Here is a 26,632-nt window from a genome sequence, read left to right on the forward strand (position 1 = left end):
CTGCTTCAAAGGATATCATCAACAAAGTAAAAAGACAACCCACATACATTGAATCAGGGATTTCTATGTAGAATATATAAAGAACTCTTACAACTCAACAATAAAAGACAAATACTCCAATTAAAAGAGGGCAAAAGATTTGAATAGACATTTCTTTAAAAAAGATATCTAAAAGGCCAATAAGTATGTGAAAAGATTCTCTCCTTTTCTGTAAGATTTTTTAAAAATTGATTTTGAGCCTCCTGCTCGATCCCCAGTAGGGGGCATGTGCCCCGAATCCATCTGATGACCCTTCGAGCACAGGACGATATCCAACCAACTGAGCCGCACCAGTCAGGACTGAAAAGATTCTTAACATCATTAGCCATTGGAGAAATGCATAGGAGATGCCACTTCATACCCACTAGGATAATTATAATTAAAAACACAGACTAACAACTATGGCAAAGATGTGGAGAAGTTGGAACCCTCACACAATGCTGACAGGAGTGTAAAATTGTGCAGCTGCTTTGGAAAACAGTCTGGTCCTCAGGGTGCTAGGGACCCTAAGCAGCCTCAAGACTGTGCCCCTGGAAGCCTGGCCGCTGGGGCCTGGTGCTTCAGAACTGTCCTCAAGGCCTGAAGGATGGCGTCCTGGCTCTTCCGAACATTGTAATCACTCAGTTGCAGCAGGCGGTCAAAGTCTTCCTCCTTGTAGGTCATGTTGAACAGGGAGTAGGGTGAGGTGGCCCCAGTGAGATCCACCTGGCCGGCCAGTAGCTCTGTAGGGTCGCGCTGGACACCTGCTCAGGGGTAGGAGGGTGTTAGGAGCAGCACCCAGAGGCCTCTGCAGTTGGGCAGAACTAAGCCTCACAGCTGGGCACAGGGGTGGGCTGCTCCCCATTGAAGGGGCTCCTTGCTTCTCTCCCAGTCCTCTATGTCCTTTGTCCAGAAATATAAATGTGTATAGTAGGATACTATTTTGAGATATGAAAAGTTTGCTGCTCCCCACATTTCCTTGAAGCATTACACTTCTTCCACTATTCAGGTAACTCATATATCAATATAACCTTTGGGGGTAAGCTGGAAACAGCCAAAACCACAAAGTCAGTCAGGTTAGTGAATGGATTCTTACTAATGATGAAAACAAGAGGCTGAAAACCAAAGGACTTCTGCTTTGCAAGAACCAGTCTTGGCTGAGAGAAAAAGGATTCCAAGATGAGTGTTGACCTTGTTAAGAGTAAAGCTGAGGAGGAGAAACAAGATGGCGTGTAGGTAGCAGCCGCACCCGCCGCCTCCCGCAACCACATCAAAATTACAACTAAAATCCAGAACCACCATCACTCAGAACCTCCTGAAATCTGGCTGAACAGAAGCCCCACAACCAGGGAACTGAAGAAGCACCGAGAGCAGTAGGAGGGGTGCAGACTCGGGCGGATTGGGGCTGAATCATGGCTGAATTGCGGAGACGCGGCCGCGGGCACACACCCGGTGCCGCGGTTGAAACTCAGAAGGGAATCTCGGCGGCGGAGGTTTCCAGGAGGAGGAAGGGGTCCCAGCCCCACAGCAGGCCTTCAGCCCAGGGCTCCAAGCTGGGAAGAGACGTCCCCACAACTTTGGGCTGTGAAACTAGTGGGGACTGTCCCTGAGGGTCGCGGAGGCTGCAGGAGCCCCAGGCTTTCCTCTTAAAGGGCCCGCGCACGGACTCACTCAGACGCGCTCCCTCTGAGCCCAGCGCCCGGCAGCAGCTTGAAAGGACCTGGGACACTCGGGGAGGAACTAACCTGCCTGAAATCCGGGCGAGAGGTGGAGGGGCAGATTCCTCCCAGGTAGAAGGGCTGGCAGAGGCCATTGATCCTGTGGTGAACCCTCCCGGAATACAGCTGGCAGGCAGGCGCCATCTTTGAACTACCAGCGCCTGACTCTCACCTTTGGCCCCGCCCCATGATTCCCGGAGGCCCCGCCCCTCCCCACCTGCAGCTCATCCAGGCCATTTCCAGGGGCTTTTCTATGCAAGTGGCCTCTCGAGCCTCAGGCTTAGGACTTTCCTAAAATCTCTCAGACAAGCAGCAGCGTACCCCATACAGCTTGATAAGTGGCCCCAGGCCTGGCACTAGCAGCAGCCTGCATTGGCTCATAGCTTGGCCTCTCCTGGACAATGCAAAGCCCAGCACAAGTAGCAGCCAACTACGGTTTGCTGTGTAGCTCATGCTGGGTGGCCCTGAGCAAGGCACTGGCAGAGGCTGACTTTGCACCTCCCGGGAGGCCCCAGAGACAGTGCACCTGGTGCTCAGACTCGACCATGCTGGATTACAACCCTACCACATCCACGAGTGACACTCAAGGGGCGCACTTGGTGAACACCAAAGCTCCACTGAAGTAAATCCTGATCCATAAGGGTGTCTCCAGCACAGCAGCTCTTTGGCTGTAGTTGCAGCTGGTCCTCACAGCTGATTGGCCTGGGGGTCAGTTCCTCCCAGGGACGCCAACAGCAACCAAGGCTCAGCTACAACAGGACAGTGCACACAGCCCACACAGGGGAGCACCTAGAAGGCCCAGCTCAGGTGACTGGGGAGGCTGAGCCACTGGACCCTACAGGACACCTACTACACAAAGCCACTCTACAAATTCCAGAAGACATAGCAACTTTACCTAATACATAGAAAAAAACACCTGGAAGCAGCCAAAATGTGGAGGCAAAGAAACATGCCGCAAAGGAAAGAACAGAAGAAATCTCTAGAAGAGGAACTAAATGAAATAGATCCAAGCAAGCTGACAGATAGAGAGTTCAGAATAATGGTTATAAGGATGTTTAAGCAGACTGTTAGGGAAATAACTGAGAAAATTGATAACATAATAAAGTACCAATTTGAAATGAAGGCTACAGGAACTGAAATGAAGAATAATTTACATGGAACCAACAGTAGAGTAGAGGATGCTGAGAATCAAATCAGCAATTTGGAACATGAGGAAACAAAAAACACCCAACCAGAAGAGCAAAAAGAAAAAAGAACCCAGAAATATGAAAATAGTATCAGGAGCCTCTGGGACAACTTCAAGAGGCCCAACATTCATATTATTGGGGTGCCAGAAGGGGAAGAAAGAGACCAAGGAATTGAAAACGTATTTGAAAAAATAATGACAGAAAACTTCCCCTACCTGGGGAAAGAAATCAAATTACAAGTCCAGGAAGCACAGAGGGTCCCAAAGAAGAACCCAAAGAGGCCCACACCAAGACACATCATAATTAAAATGCCAAAGGTAAAAGACAAAGAGAGAATCTTAAAAGCAGCAAGAGAAAAACAGTTAGTTACCTACAAGGGAGCACCCATACTACTGTCAGCTGATTTCTCAACAGAAACTTTGCAGGCCAGAAGGGAGTGGCAAGAAATATTCAAAGTGATGAAAAACATGGAACTACAACCAGGATTGCTCTACCCAGCAAAGCTGTCATTTAGAATTGAAGGTCAGATAAAGAGCTTCTCAGACAAGGAAAAGCTAAAGTAGTTCATCACCACCAGACCAGCACTACAGGAAAAGTTGAAGGGTCTTCTTTAAGAAGAAGCTAATGAACTAAAGAATCTGATGAACTAAATAGATCCAGAGACATTGACGCATGCAACAGACGATCATATTTCAGAGGAAAGAGGGAAGGGGGGTGGAGGGTGGGAAGAGATTAACCAAAGAAGTTATATGCATAACCCATGGACACAGTTAATAATGGGGTGAAGGCCTGGGAAGGGGGTGGAAGGGAAGTGGAGGGGATCAATTGGGGGGAAAAATGGGATACCTGTAATACTCTCAACAATAAAGATAAATTTAAAAAGTAAAAAAAATAAAAAATAAAAAAAAAAAAGAGTAAAGCTGAAGGGAAATAGAAAACCAGGAATAATGCACAAAGGCAGATATTTGGTTTTCCCAGCAAAAGGAGAGAAAAATCTGACCAGTTGGTGGAAGGCAAGGATTGAAAGGAATGTGATACGGGTTTAGATTTCAAGGGTCTCAAAGAGAGGCCTAGCTCACTAGGCCTGGGCTGGGGTAGGATAATAGAGGCAAGGTGAAACCCCAGATAGGTTTAGGGGACTGAGAGAGTGGGGCCCAGGGCCTCTCTTTCCTGGCTGTCTAGCCTGGAGAGCTTTTATAAATTCCTCCAACAACTTGGTACTGAGCAGCAGTGGAGATGACTGCAGACTATGACAGTGCAGGCAGCCTCTGGATGAAGGGATCCTTTGAACTCCACCCCATAAAGCAAGAGAGCTGAGGGGCCCAGGTGTAGCTAGGGGAATTTGGGCAGGAGGGTAAAGGAGTCTGGGGTCATGACAAAGAGGACAGCAGCACAGTGACTTTGCAAACAGAGGGCCCCTGCAGGGATGTGGGCATCAGCAACAGACACCAGGGCACTACAGTGTTCAAATGGGAGGGGAGGGGGGTCTAGCCTTAAGATTCTCACTGGGGAGGGCACTAGGCAGTGTCTCTGAGGGGCCAGGCTGCCAGATTGTTATGGAGGGAGGGGCTGCCTTACCTGGGGCTGAGTGGTCCTTAAAGGAGGCGTTGACCAATGGGAAGTGTAGCAGAACAGGCGCATCAGGGCAGGTGGGGTCTGAGAAGAGGTGACACTCCTTGGGCTGGCGCTGGTCCTGTGGGCTGGGCTCCACGTGGGGGAATGGCAGCCCCAGGCCTCGGCAGTACACCTCAGTCTGCTGTAGCATCTGGTTGGGGAGACGACCCCAGGGAGAACCAGCTACTTCCTGGTCATCCTAGGTCAGTGCTCTAGAAAATGCTAGGATGGCTCCAGCCCAAACTGACTGCCCAGTGTCAAGACAACTGGTTCTTGTTCATGGCCCTGATAAGCTCAGAGGGAGGCAAAGGATGCCAGTGGTTTGCAATGCTGTTTAGTTAAAATCTTTAGGTGGGGTACCCCACCCCCATTTGGTCCCAGAGCCTAGAGGGCCTCAGTAGGGAACCCAGGGAGGCTCTGGGGGGATGGATGGACAGGCCAGGGTCTCTTCCCAGCTCTGACCAGCTGTTCCTCTTGGGGCAGGCATGCACGCTTCCTCCTGTCCACCTTTCCTGGGAGCCAGGGGCTATACCACCTCCATAGCCCTTTCCAACCAAGGACCCTTGCAGGAGGATATGGGTCAGAGCCTGTCACCCCCCTCTTCCTTTGGGGACACAGGTTGGCTGGGTCTGTGGCCCAGTGGCTATGCTGTTTGCCCCTGGAGCTCAGCCTGACTGAGCAACCAGAAGTACCTCAAAAGGTGAGGATAGAGAGTAGTCGAAGGAGAGTATGAGGTCCAGCCTGCGACCTGGCCGGAACATAGAGGGATAGCTGGTATTGAGGAAGTAGCCGGCATCCACCAGGCAGAGTTGGGGCTCCTGTGGGGTCAGCTGGCCAGGGGTGGAGTCTAGCTGGCTATCTGGTGGGGGAGGCAGAGATAGTCAGGGGCAGCCAATCTGCCACAGATCATCCATCCACAATCACCCCCCTTTATATTGCATTTGCCTCCATGTCCCTGTCTTACCTCTGGTGTCACTCCCTGAATGCATATGACACCTGCCCTTCCCATTACTTTCTGCAGGCCACACCCCAGAATTGGATGCTATAACCCCAAGGCCTCTGCCAGTCCAGCCATGGTCTATCTGTACCTGGAGTCTAACCCTGTTACCCAAGGACAAATGGTAGTAGCCCTTACCTGCCCAGGTAGAGAAAGCCTTCTGGTTACAGTAGTCCTGGTGCAGCTGGAGGCCCTGGAGGAAGTTGGAACTGTGCTGGTAGAGCAGTCTGCCTGTCAGGAAGCCCTTAAATGCCTGGGCCAGCGCCGTTCCTGGCTGCAGCCACAAGGCCTCCAACCATGAGGAGGTCTTCAAGGAGGCAGGGGGGTCCTCTGGGCCCAGAGAAACAGACATTTGGTGCAGTGAGAGGTGTGGAGGTGCCTGGCCCTGCCTCCCTCTGACAGCCTCCCCCAACCCCAGTATCTGAAGGGGAAGCAGTCTCATCCCAGGCTCCCCTTACTGCTTCCCTTACCTACCCAGGTTCCTGATTTTGTCCTTGATGTGCTGCCTCCAGGTATCACTAGAACTGGTGAGGTCATACCAGGCGTCCAGCAAATTCAGGGAGAAAACGTTGCTCCAGATGCCTGAAGGCCAAACTCCCATGAAATGTCAACCTCCAGCCTCAGCACCCTGTCCCCCATGGCTTAGAAGCCAGTGGTCCCCGTCCCTGGGTGCAGGTGGAAAATGGGAGGGGGAGCAGGCTGCGCCTGCAATGCCTCTTCCCCACAGCCCAGTGACGGCCCCCACCCAGGGGCTCTGCCAGACCTGAGTACAGGAGTCACATCCAGTCAAAGAGGCCTGGCGAGGGCCTGGCCAGGGCCTTCAGGGTGACCACCCCTCACCTTCCAGGAAGCAGATCCGGGACTCAGGGAGCCTCTTCATCAGCTGCCCCATGAAGAACTCAGAGCCGAAGAGCTCAGAAGGGACAAAGGCTCCATACTTCAGGAATCCCACCTCATAGGGGGAGAACTCGACCCACTCTGAGGGGCAGGATGGAGAGGTGGGAAAGAGAGAAGAGTGGGCAGGGGGAGCCCTAGCTCTGACAGGAACCAAAGATTCTGCCCCCAGCAGGCCTCAGCCTCTTCCATGCCTGGCTGACTCCTGCGCTGACCACTGCCCCACCCAGCCCCTTGACCACATACTCACCACCATCACCACCACCACCACCCCACCCCACCCACCTCCAGGACACCCCCTCTCATGCATGTGTATGATGGAGGGTGGAGTGGACAGGACTGAGGACTGTACCCTTGAAATCAAGAGTCTCCAGGTTGTTCTCTTTGACATTGAGGCTCAAGTAGAGGGGCAGAGGGTTTTGGCCCTGCTCCAGTGCGGCTCTCTGTCCTGACAGCTTCTGGTCCATCACCTGCAGTGGGGACATGGGGGCCTAAGTGAGGTTAGGAGCACCCTAGAGGCAGCAACTCCACCAGGACAGGGGTGGGGTGGGGACAGGCTGGGGGTGAGGCGGCTCCCGTTAGGATTTGGTGGAATGGTGGGTGCACACATTCAGTTACCACTCCTGCCCAATGTTCTGACCAGCCCCATGTGCAGGGTCACCATGTGGGGCTATGCAGACTGTGCACAGTGTATCTCCAGAGAGTGTCATTCACAAGGACTGCAGTGTCAACAGTGCACCCACCCCTACATCCTGGGGGTCCAGTGGCCCCATCTCCATGGGCTGAAGGGTGGAGTGGGTGTGAACCCTGATGCACAGACACAAAGGTGCACACACACCTATGAGCACGTACTGCTTTCTAGAAAGGACACTGGAATCCCCTTTTAGGTTGGCAGTTGAACTGACAGGAAGATGAGGAGGGAAACAGAGGGGAAGGATTGGAGGTGGCCTGAGTCAGGCAGTGGCAGTGACGTTGGGGAAGTGTTTTGGAGGTAGAATCAACACAGTTTGGCCTGGTTGGATGTGGGACATGACGGGCAGGTAGGGGCCTGGCAGGGCACAGCTTCAGGTGCAGGGTGAAAATCCTGCAATATGTTTTCAAATGTAGAAGGCCACCCAGATTTTACAGTCCATCTTATTTAATCTTATTTAAGTGTGACAGTGGTTAGAGGAACATAAGAGGAAACTCCTGGTGCAGACTAGGGTAGATGGAGTGCAAATAAGAAATACTCTCTTGGAGTCATCAAGAAAAACGTCTTATTTGATGTCATTGGCTTTTGCTCAGAGACAGTGAGAAGCTCATCTGCAAGGAAATTCAGACCCTGATGTCTGTTTTCTAGGTAATTAAAAGGTGTTCTTTTAAGCTGGGAAATTTGTGCCATAAGGATGTTTCTTACTGTAAGTAGGAATTGTATATTGAATACATAAGCTCTCTGTATTACCAGCTGTGCCCATTTAAAAGTCCATTAAAATACAGTATAGAAATTTTACCTCAATACTAAATAAATAAATAGTAAGTGAAAAAAAAAAAAGGAATCCCCTTTAGTATACATTGTAAGCTCTGCCCAGGGATGGGCTGCCCCTTTTGGGTTCACCTTAATGCAGTTCAAGTTTTAGTCCCTCCCAAATGTTTTCCTGACATCCTTGCCTGTCCTGCATCACCCCCTTGTTTAGTCTTGCCTTCTGTTTCTAATTTTCTCTTCAGTAACACTCCAGGCTCTGCATTTGATGGCAAGGATTTTGGCTGGCCTTCTAGGGAGTTCTAGGGACACAGAAAGGTCTTGTTTAATGCCGGACCAGAGATGCAAACAGGGTTCATCTCAAGCATCAGCAAGGCTAATGGTGGCGGCTGCCTGGAGCCCCACCTTGGGAGGGATCCTGCTGCCACAGGCCCTGGGCTGTTTCTGACGAAGCACTGCATGTACAATGAATGTGCCACTCCTCTCTTGGACTCTGAGCTGAAAGGCGCCTCCCTCAGCAGCTAGGCCGAGGAGGTTCCAACCTGCCATATCAGCCCTTCTCAAGTTACTTAGAGAGTACGTCAAATATACAGATTACTGGGTGTATTTTGAGAATCAGCAGAAGCCAACACGGAATTTGCCTTTCTTAGTCTCCCCCAGGTGATTCTGAAGCTCAGCCAGGTGTGTGTCCCAGGACTCTAGCCCGGCCCATCCAGCAAGGAGACCCCCCCCCCACCCTGGCAAAGCCTCAGTACACGGGTGAAGTTCCTCTTCCCGCCAGCCTTCTGTCACTCAACGAGAGCACTCACGTGTCAACCACTGTCATCTTCTCCCTCACTTCCTCAGTGACACCAATATAACTTGAGTTTTAGGGAATCCACAGGAAAGTCCCCTCATATGCCTTAAGCCGCAGGCGCTGACCATCTGTCACATCTGTAAGTCAGACCTGCAGGTGTGAATGTGTGTGTGTGTGTTGAGAAAGGAGGGCGCTTGATTAATACCTGCATTTTCCATTCTCAAAGTCTTTTTAGCTAGGAATCCTGTTTGCCTGGTTATGACATGCCTGATGAGGGGAAATGTGTCCCTTTACTACAGATGCACAGTTTCTGCCCTGGGGAAAGGTTTGGTAAAGGATCAGCTCACCCCTCCATCGACTGAAGCAGGATCCTTCCTTTCAATAGCCCACCCACCGGTAAGTCATGGCAGCCTCTGGGCCTCCATGCTCCCTAGCTCCCAAACGAGGGTCCCTAACCCAGCAGAACATCATCTGATGACTCGAGGGGCCACCTGAAGGGAAGGAGCTGGGTACAGTGTTTGTGACATGGTGACAGCTCAGGGCACTGTACAGAGTGGGACTAAAGAGTGTGTAAAACCTTTTGTCCAAAGTTAAAGAAAATCATGTAAGACCTTACCTCAGGAAAAGATAAGAGAAAAACGAGTTTCTCCTTGAATGGGGAGCAGCTTCTAAGCAGTTCAGTGCTGGCCAGCAAAAGGTTCAAGGCAAAGTTTCAAAGAGAGTTTGAGAAGCACTGATTTTAACTAGTGTATTTTTAAAAATATATGTTTTTATTGATTTTTAGGGAGAGAGGAAGGGGTGGGGAAGAGGCAGACATCAATTATCTGCCTCCCACATGCACCCAGACCAGGAATTGAGCCCGAAACCTGGGCATGTGCCCTGACCAGGAATCAAATCTTCAACCTTCGGTGCATGGGACAGTCATCAACCAACTGAGCCACACCAGCCAGGGTGAACTAGTGTATTTTACAAGGGAATTTTTTTTTTTTTTTTTTACAAAAACTGAAGCAATATTATAAAAGCATGTGAACTAATAAAGTTGTTCTGAGTAAAATTCAAGGTATAATATTTCTCTGACAGTACTTAATATTAATGAAATTGTAATTTGTTGTGAATGGAGTTATATTTTCTGGCACTTTAAATTGACTTTTGGTACTGTAGATTAGTATAGTACAGTAATTAGATTGGTTTTATAGATACTTATTTTCACCTAAAGACTTAAGTTTAGAATCAACACTAAATTTGTCTAAATAAAGAATTATTTTATTTTTATTTTTATTTTTTAAAAATATATCTTTATTGATTTCAGAGAGAGGAAAGGAGATGGAGAGAGAGATATAGAAACATCAATGATGAGAGTCATTGATTGGCTGCAGCCCACAAGCCGGGCATGTGCCCTGACCGGGAATCGAACCCCGATCTCCTGGATCCTAGGTCGATGCTCAACCGCTGAGCCACGCCCGGCCAGGCAAGAATTATTTTAAAAAGCATACAATGAATGTGAGGTTTAAGAGATAAAATATGATAACTAAGAAAGAAAGAAATCATATTTGAAAACCTTTCCTATTGGGGCAACATTTTTAAAGCCAAATGTGTGCTCATTTTTTGGGTGGTGCTCATTTTAAAGAACACATTATTGTTTAATAATACCACAAGAACTTTTATTCTTGTGAACGAAAAAAACTAAGTCTGTCTTTTAAAAAAATAACTATAATAAACCTTGTACATAAAACTGCATTGAGTCATTACTGAAGAATCAAATGGTAATTAAATTAAAGTCTACTTTATGGCCTAGGATCAAACTGTGTTTCCTAGCACCCTGTAAAGTGAACTGTTAACAAGCTTCTCCCACTCTATAGTAACTAATTGGTGCCACCAGGCAGTTAATAAAACAAACACCCTCAAAACTGAACAGGAGCTTAAACAGTAGATGCAAAGAGTACGTAGTATCTATTAATAAAATAAAAATACTTCAAGTAATTAGGTTGGTTTTATAAATTGAATGCCATTTTAACAAAAATCCCAATGGCATTTATCATGGAATTTGAGTAGCTGATTCTATTATGTATACAGAAGAGCAAAGGGCCAAAAGTAGCCAAGATCGTTCTGAGAAGAGCCAAGGTGGCAGATGGGGGTAAACTTGCCCTGTTCGATACCAAGATTTATCACAAAGGTAGAGTAACTAGGCCAATGTGATACTGGCACAGAGACAGAGAATCAGTCTCATCAGAATGGAACAGAGCTCAGGAAGAGGCCTGTGAATATATGAAGGCTGACACATGCAGAAGTAGCAAGGCAGATCGTTGGAGAAAAAACAAGTGATATTGGGGAAATGTGCTACCTATGTGAGAAAAGACAACTGGATTCCTATTCACATAATACCTGAAGATAAACCCTGGGCAGATTAAAGTCCTAACTGTGAAAAACAAATCTTTAAAACTTTTATAAGAATATATAAGACATTTTATAACTTCAGGAGAGGGAAAGATTTCTTAAAAAGACGCTAAAAGCACAAACCATGAAGAAAAAGAATGATATATTGGTTTACATTAAAATTACGCATCAAAATCTGCTAGAACTGGTAAAGGATTAATATCCAGAATATATAAAGAATTCCTACAAAATAAGATAAAAAGATGAACTAAATAGAAAAATGTAAAAGAATTTGAGTAGGGCCCTAGCTGGCTTTGCTCAGTGGTTAGGGCGTCAGCCCGAGCACTGAAGCGTCTCAGGTTCAGTTCCAGTCAAGGGCACGTACCTGGGTTGCAGGCTCGATCCCGGGCCCAGTCAGGACAGTGCGGGAGGCAACAGTCGGTGTGTGTCTCTCACATTGATGTTTCTCTTTCTGTCTCTCCCCATCCCTTCTACTCTCGCTAAAAAAATCAATGGAAAAAATATCCTCAGGTGAGAACAAAAAGAACAAAAAGAATCTGAGTAGGTAATCCACAGAAGAGGAAGGCCCAATGACAAATATACTTGAAAATATGATCAATCTCGCTAAAAACCAAGGAAATGAAAAACTACAATAAAATTTCATTTCACACCAATAAAATAAAAATTTAAAAATCTCAAGAGCATGTAGAGAAAAGAAAGTATGATACACTGGTGGTGGGGGTGTGAATTAATACAACCCTTTTGGAGAACAATTTGATAATAACTAGGAAAGTTGACGGACATGTACCTAGTGGCCTAACAATTGTACTACGGGCATATAACTTCAAGGCATAGAGAGTCTCTAACACGTGCACAGGGAGAGTTGTACAAAGCCATTTGTGTAAATAATATATTTTTCTTAAGGATATATATTTTTAATAAAAGTATACATAGTAAAGGTATATATAATAAAGTATATGATAAAGGTATATAAAATCTATGTTACGTAATTATATATTATACAATATAGTAAAATATACAGATTTCAGATATATATGTGATCATAAACCTGAATTCAAAATAGTGGTTACCTGTGGGGGTGGGAGGGAAATGGGGCTGGGGAGTGATCCACCCTGGGCTTTAATTCTTTCTGTTATATTTCATTTCTTAGGCAGGTTGGTGAGATCATAAATATTCATTATGTTATTCTTTATGCTTTATGCATTTTCTTAGGTCTGAAGACTATTGTAATAAATATTTAACAATATTAAGGTTTTTAAAATAAATAAACTAATAAATACAAAATAAGAATGGATGGTAATTTCCAAGTGGCATTGTACTTGCTAGCAAGAATAAAAATTTTTTAAAAATCAAAGCAAATTCATTTTTAGTTAGTTTACATGATAATCATTTTTGGTCAAACTCCTGATACCCAAAGATAAGAAAGATAAGGCCCGGCCGGGCATGGCTCAGCGGTTGAGCGTCTACCTAGGATCCAGCCCATCAGGGTTAGATTCCCGGTCAGGGCACATGCCCGGGTTGCGGGCTCGATCAATGACTCTCTCATCATTGATGTTTCTATCTCTCTCTCTCCCTCGCCTTTCCTCTCTCTGAAATTAATAAAGATATATTTTAAAAAAAACAACATGATTATTAAAAAAAAAAAGAAAGATAAGAATATTTCCTCTGCTAATATGTTTGATAGTTTATTTTTGTTATACATGTTAAATATATTTTTTGTGTTTCAGTTGTTTCAAATGCTTAAAAAAACTTTGTTCAGGTAATTACATATGGTAAAACAATATGGTAAATCACTGATTTTAATAATTGTATCAGTTAATGCAAGATTCAGTAGTTAACTTTCTAACCTTTCCTGAAAAAAGCAATGTATAAAAAATATATATACTCAGTTTTATCCTAATGGTGTTAGGATAAGAGTAAAGAAATATACTAGCTAACACAGAATGCTTACTCTATGCCAAGGTACCACTGAATGCTCACAACAACTCTGTTAGGTAAGTACTATTTTCATTCCTATTGTACAGATGAGAAAACTGAGGCAAGTAACTTGCCTAAGGACACATAGCTAGTAAGAGGCCTTGGAAGTAGAACCCAGGGAATCTGGCACCAGAGTCTGTGCTTTAACATTACCATGATGATGCAGAGAAATAGTATATTTCAGATTGCAGTATAAATAAAATAAAAGCTGTTTGAACAGTCTCACTGACTCTTAAACACATGCAAAAGCTGTGTCTGGGGAACTGACTTTGGTATTGTCTGATCCCTAGCTCTTGGGAGACCCAGAAATTTCATTTTCATGGCAATTTAATTAAAAAATAGACTGACTCAAAAAGGCAGCACCCCAAAGTTAGGCAGACACTGAAACACAGAGGTGTCCACATTCTTTAACCAAGGGTCCAGGACTCTCATCCTTCAGGAAATGCGCCTGTGTGTCAGCTGGCTGCACGGCTGCCCCAGCCCTGCCATTGCACTCACGCTCCCCCCCGCACGCACAGGTGCCCTACCTGGTCGTGCAGCATGGACTCCAGCACAAGAGCCCACAGGTCCACAAAGGTGGTGGGGCGCCCCTCCTCCGCTCGCAGCTCCAGCTCCCTGCGGTAGCTTGCCAGTCTCTCTGGGGAGAAGGCTTCTAGCTTGCTCTTGGCCAGGTGCTCTCGGGCATGTCGGATGGGTCCCTCGAGGTCCTTCTGCGACCATTCAGGGTCCCCATATAGTTGGGCCATTGTCCTGGGAAAACAAAGGGACAGTACAATAGGATGCTGAGGCCCAGCATGGGTCACTGCAACTCTTCCTTCCCACTCTTGACTTCTCCCAACATCTTGCTCCTGCTGCCAAAGCCCTGCCTATCTGGAAAATGTCTCAGAGCTTTCTCTCCTCCTAGTGCTGACCAATATAAATATAATGTAAGCCACATATGTGATTAAAAATGTCTTAGTAACCACACTTTTAAAAAGTAAAAAGAAATCAGTAAAAATTAATTTTAATAATATATTTAATTTAATTTAACTTAGTTTTAAAATTCACTGTATTTTATATTTATAACAACTCAGTTTGGACTAGGCACATTTCAAGTGGTCAATAACCACACATGGCTAGTAGCTACTGTATTGTACAGCACAGCTCTAGACTCTCCCTACTCCCATCTTCATAGGGCTGTCCTGAAGCCCTTTGAGGCTACTTGTCAACAGCTGTCACCTAAACTCCTCTGAGAAGAATAGTCCTCTTTTACTTAAAGTCACATTTCAATAAGACTCAAAGGAATGCATCTCTAACAGTGAAAAGTTCCACCTCATTATAGGCAGGGTGGGGTGTAGGGAGACAATTTTGTCTTTAGGTAAAATAGTGCCTCTTGACCTCAATTTCCTCATCTGTACTATAGGGACAATAAGAGAAACTGCCTTAGAGAGTGTTGTGAGTATTAAATGAGGTAAAAACAATTAAAGAAAAAAGAAGAGCTATCAATTTGGAGCTCCTGGGACAAGTCAGACGTATTAAGTGCTTTACTTGAGCTGATCCACTCTAATCCTATGAAGGATGTACTATTATTACCCCCATTTTGGAGATGAGTCAACTGAGAATCAGAGGAAATAAGTTGGTCAAGGTTACCCAGCCAGTAAGTGATGTTGTGAAGGCTCAAACCCAGCTCCTTCTGAATTAGCTGCCTTGCACTTCTTCAGCAGCATGGAGTGGACGTCCTATAAGACCTCACCCATGGAAGGACTCTGTAATGTCTGTTTCCTCCCTTTTGAGAAAGCCACTTGGCACCCATCAAACCATACTGCTCACACCTATCTGGCTTCCCCATATAGAGGGTCTCTCTGGTGTCCACTCCAGTCCCGTCTGGGGCCTGGTCATCTCTGATTCTCCAGTCCCCAGGACTCTCACCATGTAGCTCCCGAGATGCCGCTGAAGTACGTCACACAGTCCAGGAGTCCCAGCTTTTTCAGAGCCAACAGATGGCCATAGAGAGAGGTCATGGCCCTGGCACCTCCTCCTGTGGCCATGATCCCTATGATGGGGACCTGGACCATACAAAGACACAGCCTGGCTTAACAAGGACAGGGATAGAGCTGCCTCCTGCCTCCAGAGAGGGGACCTGATCAGAACTGTGGTCAGGGCCTGGTGGAGTCAGAGTCAGAGCTAGTACTCAACCCCTCCCCAGGAAGTGACAGCTCTCAGACCTGGACAGAGCTCTAAAGGGAGTGAGAAGCCCAGAGCTTACCCATGCCCCATATCTCCTCCCACATGCTCACTCCCCAGTCTTTGCTGACTGGAGTGTCTGTAGAGAGCATAGAAATCAGTTACTCCCTTAAGGCCAGTCCAAGGTATCTGCACCCCCACTCCCCTGTATCCTCCAAACCTCATCTTCCTGTAGGTCTCTGTCCAACTGCAAGGCCTTCTTCAGGGCCTTGGCCACCACCTGCTTCCTTCTGCTCAGGAAAGCTTTCTCCTCCGCACACAGATCGAAGCCCAGGCGCACGGCCAGCTCCTCTGGGCTGGGGCAACAGAGGATCCAAGGGTCGGGGGCACTTGCTGAGCTCAGCCACTGGTTGGCCAAGCCCACAATAGCTGCTAAATAACTTCCCTGCTCCCAACCCCAACTCTTTCCACAGCGCTCCCCTGCTCTATGACCACCCTTCACAGTTCCGGACAGATATGAATGTCTCTTACCAGCCCTTAGCCTTGAGCTGTAACCTCACTCCTGGGGCCTGAAATCAAAGCAAGAGACCTTGCTCAGAATGTCCTAGACCCTGAGAGGAATGTGAGTATTTACTGAGGGCCTTGGGCTTTCCCATCATTAATCTCACTGGCACTTCCCCTCCAGGTGAGGCCACTTACATTTGTAGCAGGGATGTCAATGGTCATCTCCTTCTCCATAGTGAAGGGCTTCAGAGGCACAGTGAGGTGCCCAGCTGAGCTGCCTGAGTTCCAGCCATTGCCTTTAGAGCTCTGGAGGAAAATAGTCACTCATTCATCCATCCATTCACTCACTCAACAAATCCTTACTGAGTATCTAAACAGTGATCCAGAGACAGTCCTTCCCTGATAATACAAAAATAATTACAATTTTTGTAATTATTAAAATTATAATAATTATAATTACAAAAATAATAGCTAGTATCACCCTGGCTGGTGCGGCTCAGTTGGTTGGAGCATTGCCCCATGCACTGAAGGGTCATGGGTTTGATTCCTGGTCAGGGTACATACCCAGGTTTTGGGTTCAATCCCCAGTGGGGGCATATATGGGAGGCAACCGATCGATGTTTCTCTCTCATATTGATGTTTCTCTCTCTCTTTCCCTCTCCCTTCCTCTCTCTCTCTCAAATCAATAAAAAATATCAAAATAATACTAATGGCTAATATTTATTTAGTGCAATAACAGCTAATATTTAGTTATTGTTATAACTGAATCATGTATGAATTTATAAAGAATTTATAAAGAAGCAGGTAATGAACTGATGTTAATAAGTGTTGTAAAGGAAATAAGCAGTGTGGTAAGATAGAGTAACCAAAGGTGAGATGTGTGGGGTCTATTTAAGATGGGGGGGTCAAGGAAGACCCCTCTGAAGAGGTGCCATTTGAGTTGAGATCTGAAAGAGGAAGAGGAGGAGCAGGCAGCCTTGGAAGGAGCCGGAGGAAGACAGGGAAAGTAGTTGGCAGGCTGGGAAAGCGAGAAGAGACAAGTTACAGATGGAGCCTCGTGAGTGAGGGGCAATGTGGGTCAAAATGAGGCAGCAGAGGTGGGCAGGGGCCAGGCTGTGCACAGCCTGTGGGCACAGACATAGGATTTTATTCTAAGAGCATCACTGGAGGAGCCATTAAAGGGTTCAGACAAAGACAGACATGGTGTAACAGCCCCCCAAACCCACCCCAGGCCCTGGTGATCCTCCTGTCTGCCAAGGGAGTGTGTCTAACGGGGAGGCTGACAAGGCCACAGGGAAAGGCCAGAGAGGGACCTGCAGCAGCTGAAGCTGGCCCAAGGCTGGGGTTGGTGAGAGAGCTCAGAGTTGAGACCCAAAGACCCACCTTCAGGCGTCCACTCAGCTCTGCCTCTTGAGCCACCATGTAGTGAAAGCAGAAAGCAGAGGCTGTGCCCAGGGCAGATGTCTGTGTGTCCTCATATGACCCCTTCAGCACCAGCTCCAGCTCCAGGTTCTCCTGATCTAGGGAGAGAGGGAGAAGGTTAACACGAGGGGACCCAGAACACTGGCAGTACTGCCTGGACCTGGTGGAAGCCAGAGTGGCCGGATCATAGCAAGCAGGATGCTGGAAAGGGCCCTCCCAGCCTGCTGGGCCCCAACCCCCATGGGACTCCTGCCCCCCTGTGACATGCCCTCCCCCAGGTCAGGGGAAACCTCCTGCCCAGAGGAGACCTGTTGCCCTTCTGCTCTGTGGGTAAGAAGAGGCAGGCTCTGCCCTGCCACTTACCTCCGCCCTGTATGTGTTTGTCAGCCCCCCCTCCCCCCATTCCAGGCAGAAGTCAGACCTGGTTCTGAGCAGGACTCACTTGAGACCATGGCTGTGCTCCCCATGCTCTCCAGATGAATGTCCAGGCATGACAGCTCTCGAGCCTGGGGCAGACCACATCATGGGCAGGGGGCTCTACTGGGGAAGCTGAGGTCCCCTCAACCTCACCCTCTGAGCCCCACTGTCCCAAATCCACCACACACAGAACAAGAAATGGTGTCCAGAGTGGGACTGGATGCAGAAACCCCTCACACCACCTCTGATGTGCTGCAACTGCTAAGCCAGGTGTCCTGGAACAGCCAGGAGGGCCCATCTCCACCCATCCCCAAGCTCTCCTAGATTTGCCAGACTTTTGGAATCTCCACAGGCCTCCAGCTGCCAGGCACAGTTTTCTTCCCTCTAGGTTTCTCTACAGCCTCAACCTGCAGGATGCATTCATTCTACTACAACTGCTCCCAAAGAGTTATACAAACCACTGGTCTATAGGATAGTGGAATGGATCAGAGAAACCCTTGAAATTTTAGCAACTAGAGTACCTCCTGACTGTCGTCCACTTAAATGAGTTGCCAAACAAGCCTGCTGCATTCTCTCTGTAATGCGTACCAGCTGACAGCTGCAGCCCACTCCACTCTTACTATTGACCCTGTAGAAATGCCAAGTTCATCAACATACCCCTGGTCTCCATCACCTCAGATAAGAGGCAGCTGCCTTCGGTACGACTATTTTAATGTGTGCAGGCACACCTCGAATATACTGCGGGTTCCCTTCCAGACCACCACAATAAAGCAAGTGTCATAATAAAGTGAGTCATAATCTTTTTGCTGGTGGAAGGTCTTCTCTTCAATTTGTAAAAAAACAAACAAACAAACAAAAAATGCAACATCTGCAAAGAGCAATAAAGTGAAGCCCAATAAAATGAGATATGCCTGTATTTGCAAAAGTGATCCTATTCCATCAAGCAGGCACTCATAGGACCGTGAGGGGGTACTCCCTTCCATTTTGGGCTCTAGGTGCCTTATTCTCCTCCTGCTAGGCCTGGCCCTGCTCTAGGTCAGCTTGCTTATTGTGGGACTGCACTTTGAGCAAGAAGTTTCTAAGGCATCTCTCGCCACCACGAGTCGGTTCCTCCCCACAGCAGCTTTGTGAGCTTGCTGTGTTTTCAGAGAGCTGACCAGGACTCTCCACTGTCTCAGGGGAGAGCTGACTGACCCTCTGACCCTATCCCAAAGCTCCCAGATTGGAAGCACACCACCCTGGACACTCCCTCTGAGCCTCAGTTACCTCCACATTACCAACCTGAGCTAGGCCTGCATGGCTTTCTGGCCAGGGCTTCCTCTTCTGGGGCTAAGAACTATGAGTTCCTCACGGGTGACCATACACACCAGGAAGCACTAGCAATTCCCTCAACCCACCTCAGCCATACAGCCTTGGGGGGGAACCTTCTCACAGCAGCCTCAGCCTCCCCTCTCTCCATGCTCCCTTTAGCCCCAGGCCCCTCTAAGCCCCCTGTCCCCAGCCACATTCCCTGGGGGCCACCTAGCTGAGAGGCCAGGGGTGGTCTTACCACCAAGCCCTGTCGTTGCTTTGTCCCTCTGGCCCACCCCCACCTCAGCGCTCCCTCACAAGCCTGGGGAAGGTAATGGTTACCACAAGGACGTTGTTGGTGATGAGGTTTTCTGGGCGGTCTGACCTGGAAAAATCAAACCATCCACAGTCTGGCCTTGCAAAGGCAAAGGCTCCCTATGCTGACCTGCCTCTCTCCCAGCCCAAGCTCAACCCATGTGGGGACTCCTGGATGATACTGAGGGTTCTCTGAGTCCTGGATACTATTCAGAGTGCAGGAGATGCTTCTGAAGAGTGATTGGTGAGGAGAGAGAAAGTGGGGCAGAGAAACATTGACCTTCCTCTCCTTGTTTCTCTAAAAGGATCCCCACCCCCCAGACTGGCAGGGGTAGGGAGATGAGGGACAGAGAATTTGGGCTGGACAGACCAATGGGCATATCTGGGTCAATGACATTTCCCTAAATAAAGCCTGGGTCCTTAGACACTCCCTGGGCTGTGTGAGACTACTCACGTTTTTTCCATCAGGAACTCCACATCCAGTTCCTCCTGTCCCTGAAAGCAAACATGAGCAAGTCATCCACATTTATATATGTCTTTTGACATAGTTCTTTTACATTCATTATTTCATCATCTCACGTCTCTAAAGGAGGCACTGTATTACAATTCTTCCCTTTTTACAATGAGGAAATTGAGGCTTAGGGAAGGTCGGGCTACCTGCCCAAGTTACCACAGCTGGTAAGTTTTCAGAGAACAGGCCTCTGGCAAGGCTGAGGGGGAAGGTGAGGAGCATAAGCCAAAGGAGGCTAGAGGATGTCCAGGGCCCATTTCATCTCCCCTTCAGGGGGATTCAAACCCAGGACTCTGGCCTCCCCACCCCAGCCTTCACCAGCTGGAGAAAGAACAAGAGACCTGCACAAAGCAGGCCTTGAGCACAAGGAGGCTTGAGGCAGTCAGTATGAGCGATGAAGCCGCAAATGCCCAGAGGGTTAGTTACACACGTGTGTTCTGAGGGGCATTAGGAAGTCCTCCACCACCAAAACCTCCTCCCACAGACAGTAACATTTCTCCATTGAATGATTCAGCCTGTAACAGTCAGGTTGAGTCTTTGTCTTTCCTATTAAAATGTAAATATCTCAGGAAGGAGTTTGCCTCTTTCTATGAATCAGTTCAACCCAGCAGCATCCTAATAGGTGGGCGAAACTGTGCAACTTCCTTAGCCTGGATCCCATGGGGACGCCCCACACACCTGGGGGCGCAGGGAGAAGGTCTTCCGGAGCAGCTTGCCAGGGAGGACTTCTGAGATGTCATAGAGAAACTTGAAGCAGGCGTCATCCTCCGTGACTGAGTCCTCATCATAGACGCTCAGTTCCAGAACGTTCTGGGGACCGGAGAACAACTTAGCACATTATTTACTCATCACTGTAGTCCACATCAGAGCCAGAAAAGATTATTATGATTCTACCCTTTACTTAAAAATAAAAATAACGATAAAATTTACAAGCAGTAAAAGAAAACCCAGAAAAGATCCTAATTTCCCCTGCTAATTTTTATAAAAATAATATTCTTACAAAGAATTCCTTCCCTCCACTGTATACCCCTGCTTTGCTGGTTTCCTAAGACATTGTATGGATCAGGCACTGTACCAGAAGTGTGTTACCTTTACTCTCACAGCAGCCCAAATCAGGAGGGGATTCTTACTATCTCCATTCCATAGATGGGCAGAGAGAGAACCAGCACTTGCTGGACGTCAGGCCTGCAGACACTGGGTTCACACATTGTCTTGCATGCAGCACACCCAGGTGGGGGCACAAAGACACCCACTCCCTAGTTTCTCTAAGCCCTGGAGGAAAGTGTGTTCCACCCCAAGAACCCTCCCTGTGCAAGGTACAGCCTGTCCTCAGGTGGGTGGCTGGACCTTTACCTTAACCTGTCTCTGGATTAGGAAACTGAAGCTCTCGTTCCATACGGGATGACTGGAGTTGGTGACTGTTTTGGTCTTAAACTTTATTCCAGGTGCAGTTGGCATCTGTAGGACCACATAGGGGTCTGCCTCGCTCACTGCCAACATCAAGAGAACCATCATGAGAGAGAATTCCTCACACCCCTCTCTAGGGGCCTTGCCAGATTCCTACCAAGACCCTGGAGGCCACAGTGGGCAGTCCAGCCCAGCCCAGCCCACGGCATCTGTCTGGGCCTTTCCCATGGGACCCAGGCATCCCTATAGCACTGAAGCCCAGGAGACAGTTCCACTCACACACGTCGGTCCAGCCCAGGCCTCGAGCCTCCAGGACCCTCACAGTGAGCCGCCAGCAGGCAGAAGCCTCCCTCTGGAGAGAAATAGCAGACAAATGAGTCCCTCCTGCTCATTCATGAGCCCACCAGTCTGGGCCCAGGCTGCTCCTGCGATGCTTGGTGACACTGCTGGGTATTCTGGGGCCAAACTGCCTTTGCCCACCTCTGTCCGGGGGGCAATGGTTCTGGGCTGCAGCAGCCAGGGAAGGACAGACCACCTGGGGGGCTTGGAATCTTTGGGACTCTCTTCCTTTCAGGGACAGGATTGCACAGGTGGGGAAAGCAGGGAACTGAGGACTAAGGAATGGCCACCACAATGGACATGTCATTTTGGGATCGGCCACCTCCAGAGCTCACAGGGAGTCAGCCCTTTGGTAAAGCATGTGACCCCGTTGCCCAGCCTGTCCCCTACCTCTGGGCAGGAAGTGGACGCATGACTCCAGGGAGGCCAAGCCTTGGGGAGCCAGTGGGCTGTGATAGCTGCAGGTATTCAGCCTCTCTTGGGTGGAAATTAAGAAACTCCAAGAGCATCAGGCCATTACTGTGAGCAGTGGATGAAAGATCGTTGTGTAGAGAGATGCTGGCGAGCCCTTGTCGGTTTGGCCCAGTGGTTAGAGCATTGGCCCGAAGACTAAAGGGTCCCTGGTTCAATTCCCGGTTAAGGGCATGTACCTGGGTTGCAGGCTCGATCCCCGGCCCCAGTCAGGGCTAGGGCAGGAGGCAACCAATCGATGTGTCTCTCTCACATCGATGTTTCTCTCCCCCCCCCCGCCCCATCTGAAAAGCAATGGAAAACATCCTCTGGGGAGGATTTAAAAAAAAAAAAGATCCTGGCGAGATCACGTCAGCCCACAGACATGCCCAGTGAGGAGGAAGAAACTAAGTGGGCAGCAGCTGGGAGGGGTAGAGAAGACACTCAGAAGAAGGTGGCAGGAGGAAAAGCAGAAGACAGGTAGGGTGTGGCTGAGTCCTTCTGGGGACAGGGCACTGGGGAGATATCCCCAAACCCCTACTACCCAGGTCCTTGGCACTGCCAGGATCCAGAGTTTCATTCTTCCTGAGGCCTGGCTGTGTAGCTTTTTCTGGGCACCCTGCACAAGTTTCTCATAATAAGCCCCTGTGACCCGAGGCAGGGGCAGCACCATGCTTGCAAGGTGAGCATTTGTCATGGCCTGGCTGGGACACTGTGGTGAGGAAACCAAAGCTGCTTCCTGCCTTGCATCCTCCCAGGACCCGTCCCACTGCGGCGCTTGGGATCGGAAGTCTCTTCTCCCACCAGGAACCGGTCTCTGCTCTGCACAGGTGCTGCTTGCCGGGGCCTGGCTCAGTGTCCACGGGAAGTGACTCTCCACCCCCCACCGAGAACCTTACAGGACAATGGACCACAGCAAAGCCACTCAGGACTCATGACCCACCCCCACCCTCCTCCTCTGGGTCCCCGCATTGTCCCTCTCCCGTGGCTCCACGCTGAGTGTCCCTGTCATTCTTGTTATCTTTCTGGAAGACTTATTTCTCCTTTCCTGGGGATTAACTCCAGTGACACCAGCAACATTTCAAGTCTACAGATCTTAAGTCAGAGGTTGACATCGGCATGGATTTAATGAGTTTTTAGACGCCTGGCTCCATTTCCTCCCTGCACCTGTCACTGCAGTGCCGCAGAGAGGTGCTGGCTGGGGTCCCAAGGCCCTGCAGGGCATTGCGCTGCAGTGCCGGCTTCAAAACAGAGGGGGAGGGCAGAGGCAACCCACCCTCTAATGCCTCTTGGGGCTACTAAGAAGTGCCCCCAAAGGCTCACTTTCCATCCAGTCACGTTGCCCAGTTGGAGAATCATTGCCCATTTTTCACTCTGGTCATCGATACCCTCTTGACCTCAGAAAGCCCCCATCTCCTGGCAGGATATTTTTTCCTGGGGTGAAAACCCATTTCTCTTCACTTCTAAGACATCGCTAACACGAAACACCCAGAGGATGGGCTCTGACAATAATTCTGACTGATCATTACTAGGGGCAGTAGAGCCAACTGGCCAAGGACAGGCTCCCAGCCAGGCTGTCTGGACCTAAACGCTGGTCCTCCACTTATTTGCTGTGTGACTCTGGATAAGTCACTTCTCAGTGCCCTCGTTTCCTCACATGTAGTGGGACTAACAATAGTATCAACATCACACGGTGTTCTGAGGCTAACTGTATTAATGCTTATAAAATATTTAGCAAAAAGCAGTTTCTAGACAATTGTTCTTTTTTTTTTAAAGTGTAGTATTTTTTTAAAAAATATATCTTTATTGATTTCAGAGAGAGGAAAGGAGGGGGAGAGAGAGATAGAAACATCAATGGTGAGAGAGTCATTTATCAACTGCCTAGCCTGCAACCCGGGCATGTGCCCTGACCGGGAATCGAACCCCGATCTCCTGGATCCTAGGTCGATGCTCAACCACTGAGCCACGCCCGGCCAGGCTAGACAATTGTTCTTATTGCTAGTTATTAAGTGCGTTATGTTTCTAGGTGCTGTAGTAGCACATTACATATACCAACTTGACTTACCTCCCAGCAGCCTCATAAGATAGTGCTCTCACTTCCTCTCATTTGACAGATGAGAGAACTGAGGCTCAGGAAAGTTAACTTGCCCTCAGTCTCAGAGTTAGTAGGTGGCATCGTTAGGATTCAAAGCCAGGTCTGCAAGGCCAGAGCTCACAACCCGTGCGCTATTCTACCTTCCCAGGACTGTGCTTCTTTGTAAAACCATGCAAATTTCCCCATTGCCCTGTGGATATCTAGACACTAGGATTTCATTGACTTGTTTTAGCCAAATATGATTATTGAACTAACATGTTAACTAATAGGATTCCTTTTCCCCTGAGGGCACTGAGGCTTCATCTCCCTGTTGAAAGATGGTCTTAGCTGAAATACTGCCTTCATTGATGACTCACCCTGGACACTCGAGTTCTCCAGCAGGGACCCTCCCGCACCCTAACCCCCAGCTTCCTGTAGGATCCTGAGAGCGCCACCCTGCAGAGACTTCCAGCCACTGTCCCCCTGAGAAAGATGAGCAGGCCACCTTTTCCCCTGCTGGCACCGAGCGATCCGCGGTGGGGCAGTGAGGAGGTTGGAGAGGGGTGGAAGCTGCGGCACAGCCTCGGGCCCCGCACCTCCTGAGTCAGGATGAGCACAGCAGGCACGTCCCAAAGCAAGTTCCAGATTCCCGGCCTGCCCTGCCAGCCAAGCTCCTGCCGCCAGAGCAGGCTCCAGTTTTCCGTCCAGCAGGAGCAAGCCTGGATAAGGATGCTGCAGAGGCTTGCCTTGAAGGCTGGGCATCGAGGGCCTGGCCTTGGGGGCTCAGCCAGTTCCCGGACCATCAGCAGGAGGCAAGGTGCTTCCCAGGTGTGAGGACAACCTCAGGCTCCCAGGGTCACTAAACCTTGGGCTTTAGTTTTGAGCCTGGGCTAGGCCTAGAGCAGGCAGAGGGTGGGAGGAAGATGCCCAGCCTTCTCCAGGGACAGGAGAGTGAAAGGGGACCCTTCAGAAACCTCTGCAGCTGGGTCCTGGGGCTCAGGCTTCTGATGGAGTAGCAGATGGAGGCAGGACTTTCTAGCACTCCCACCGCCCTGCACCTGCATCTTTGAGTTTCTCTCAGACCCCATCAGGGCACTTTCACTGGTATCCATCTTGCAGAGGGTCCGCCAGACCTCAGGCAGACACAGGCTAAGGCAGCAGGTGCTGTCCTGCGATGGGTGGGTCCCTCCCTACCTTCCCCAGGATTCCTTGGTGCCTCACCTGCCCCAGGCAAGTCTTCTCCAGGACCACTAGCCTGGAACAGCTTGTCTGGACCCAACTCAGGCTTGGATCTCAGGGCCAAGGCTCCAGAAGTCTGGGAAGGTTTACAAATAAGGTATATGCCTCAGCATAGTGAACTCGACACACTTTGCCCCTTCATGGCCACTTACTGGGGTTCTAGGGGAGACATGAGGAGCCAGTCCCTCTGGCCTTGGTCCCTGTCTGAGAATGAGAAATCTGAGCTGAGGGGAAGCACATGGGGTGAGCAGTTTGTAAGCTTCCCTGGCCTGATTGCAGCCTCATTGCTCTTGACACAGTAAATAATTGGCAGTGGGTGGGGATTTAGGCCGGCAGAGCTGCTGAGACACACGGGTGGCTTCTGGGCTTCAGCCAGTTCCAGAAAGTCCACTGCCGACAGTGGTGGGCTGTGGGCCTGGTAGGATCTCTTTCTGTGACATGCAGCCCCTGTGTTGCTTTGAGGGGAGGAAGGGAAGGGTTACCTGATGAGGATGGCCAGGTGGTTCCCTAGGTGTCAGTCTCTCCATGCCAATCCTTTCGCTCCGCTCCAGGCCCAGCTACTGCCAAGATGCCGGCTCCCTGGCAGGGCTGCAGCAACTATTGCAGTGGGATGGGACTGGCTGTGAATCTGCCAGCCTCTGAGGAGCCATGATCCTATAAACAGATTGGGGCCCCACCCCTAGATCACTCCCTCAGCGCAGAGCCTTCTCTTCTTCCCCAAGAGGCTGGGTCAACCAGCATCTCCAGAAACATCTGGCAGGGCTCCAGGACAGGCAGGTGGAGCACCACTTCCAGATGTGGGGCATCAGGACTGCAAATGCAGTGAGGCAGGGAGACGAGTCCCAGGAACAGTGGCAGGAATCTGCTCCACTAAGGCAGCAGGCCTAGGGTGGGGTAGGGGCAGAGCTGAGGAAACTACTACAGCCCAGCCCCAGCCTGAGCCAGGCCAGCCTCTGGGGAAGGAGGGCTGTGCATCTGGGGGCAGACAAGAGGCCAGGCCTATTGGCAGCTCCATGCAGCCTGGAGCCTGGGTGTATAATCAGGGCAGTCATGCTGGAGGCCCTGAGCAGCCTTTGAGAGCTGCAAGTAGCCCTGGACTCTGGTTCTAGACCACTCACTCTCGGCTTCGGCTTTACTCTCACTCCTTCCATTTGGCTGCTCCTAGGAGTTTAGAGGATTTTCATTAGACTCATATAACAAACTTTGTAATAAAGGTAAAAGAGACCAATTGGGAAACTCTTAGATAATATTACAGAAAAAAAAAACACCCACAAACCAACTCTGTGAAGTCATGTGTTTAAACTATTTAATGCGCACAAGAACACTAAATGTTTTCCTGAGATAACAAATTCAGTCATTTTACTGTCAATTTATGATGCAAATGAACAATAATGATTTGTTTTTTTCATGGCAAATGAAACTGAATTAATGTTAAATTATTGCAAAT

General features: G+C 49.0%; 1 protein-coding gene across 1 annotated transcript; it reads right to left on the reverse strand.

The window, feature by feature from the left end:
• Nucleotides 1–555: 555 nt before the first annotated feature.
• On the reverse strand, nt 556–25,712 carry PLA2G4D (phospholipase A2 group IVD; the record flags this gene model as incomplete). The annotated part of the gene is made up of 20 exons (XM_081124126.1): nt 556–782; nt 4,502–4,688; nt 5,230–5,396; nt 5,673–5,864; nt 6,009–6,116; nt 6,375–6,512; nt 6,781–6,898; nt 13,582–13,804; nt 14,963–15,099; nt 15,438–15,573; nt 15,749–15,786; nt 15,917–16,027; nt 17,105–17,241; nt 17,586–17,649; nt 19,193–19,235; nt 19,620–19,660; nt 20,355–20,486; nt 21,030–21,166; nt 21,363–21,435; nt 25,668–25,712. The coding sequence occupies 20 exons, from the start codon at nt 25,710–25,712 to the stop codon at nt 556–558; spliced, it is 2,454 nt and encodes an 817-aa protein (XP_080980252.1).
• Between the last annotated feature and the right edge of the window lie 920 nt (nt 25,713–26,632).

Source organism: Miniopterus schreibersii, assembly GCF_964146895.1.
Source record: "Miniopterus schreibersii genome assembly, chromosome: 1".
NCBI lineage: Eukaryota > Metazoa > Chordata > Mammalia > Chiroptera > Miniopteridae > Miniopterus > Miniopterus schreibersii.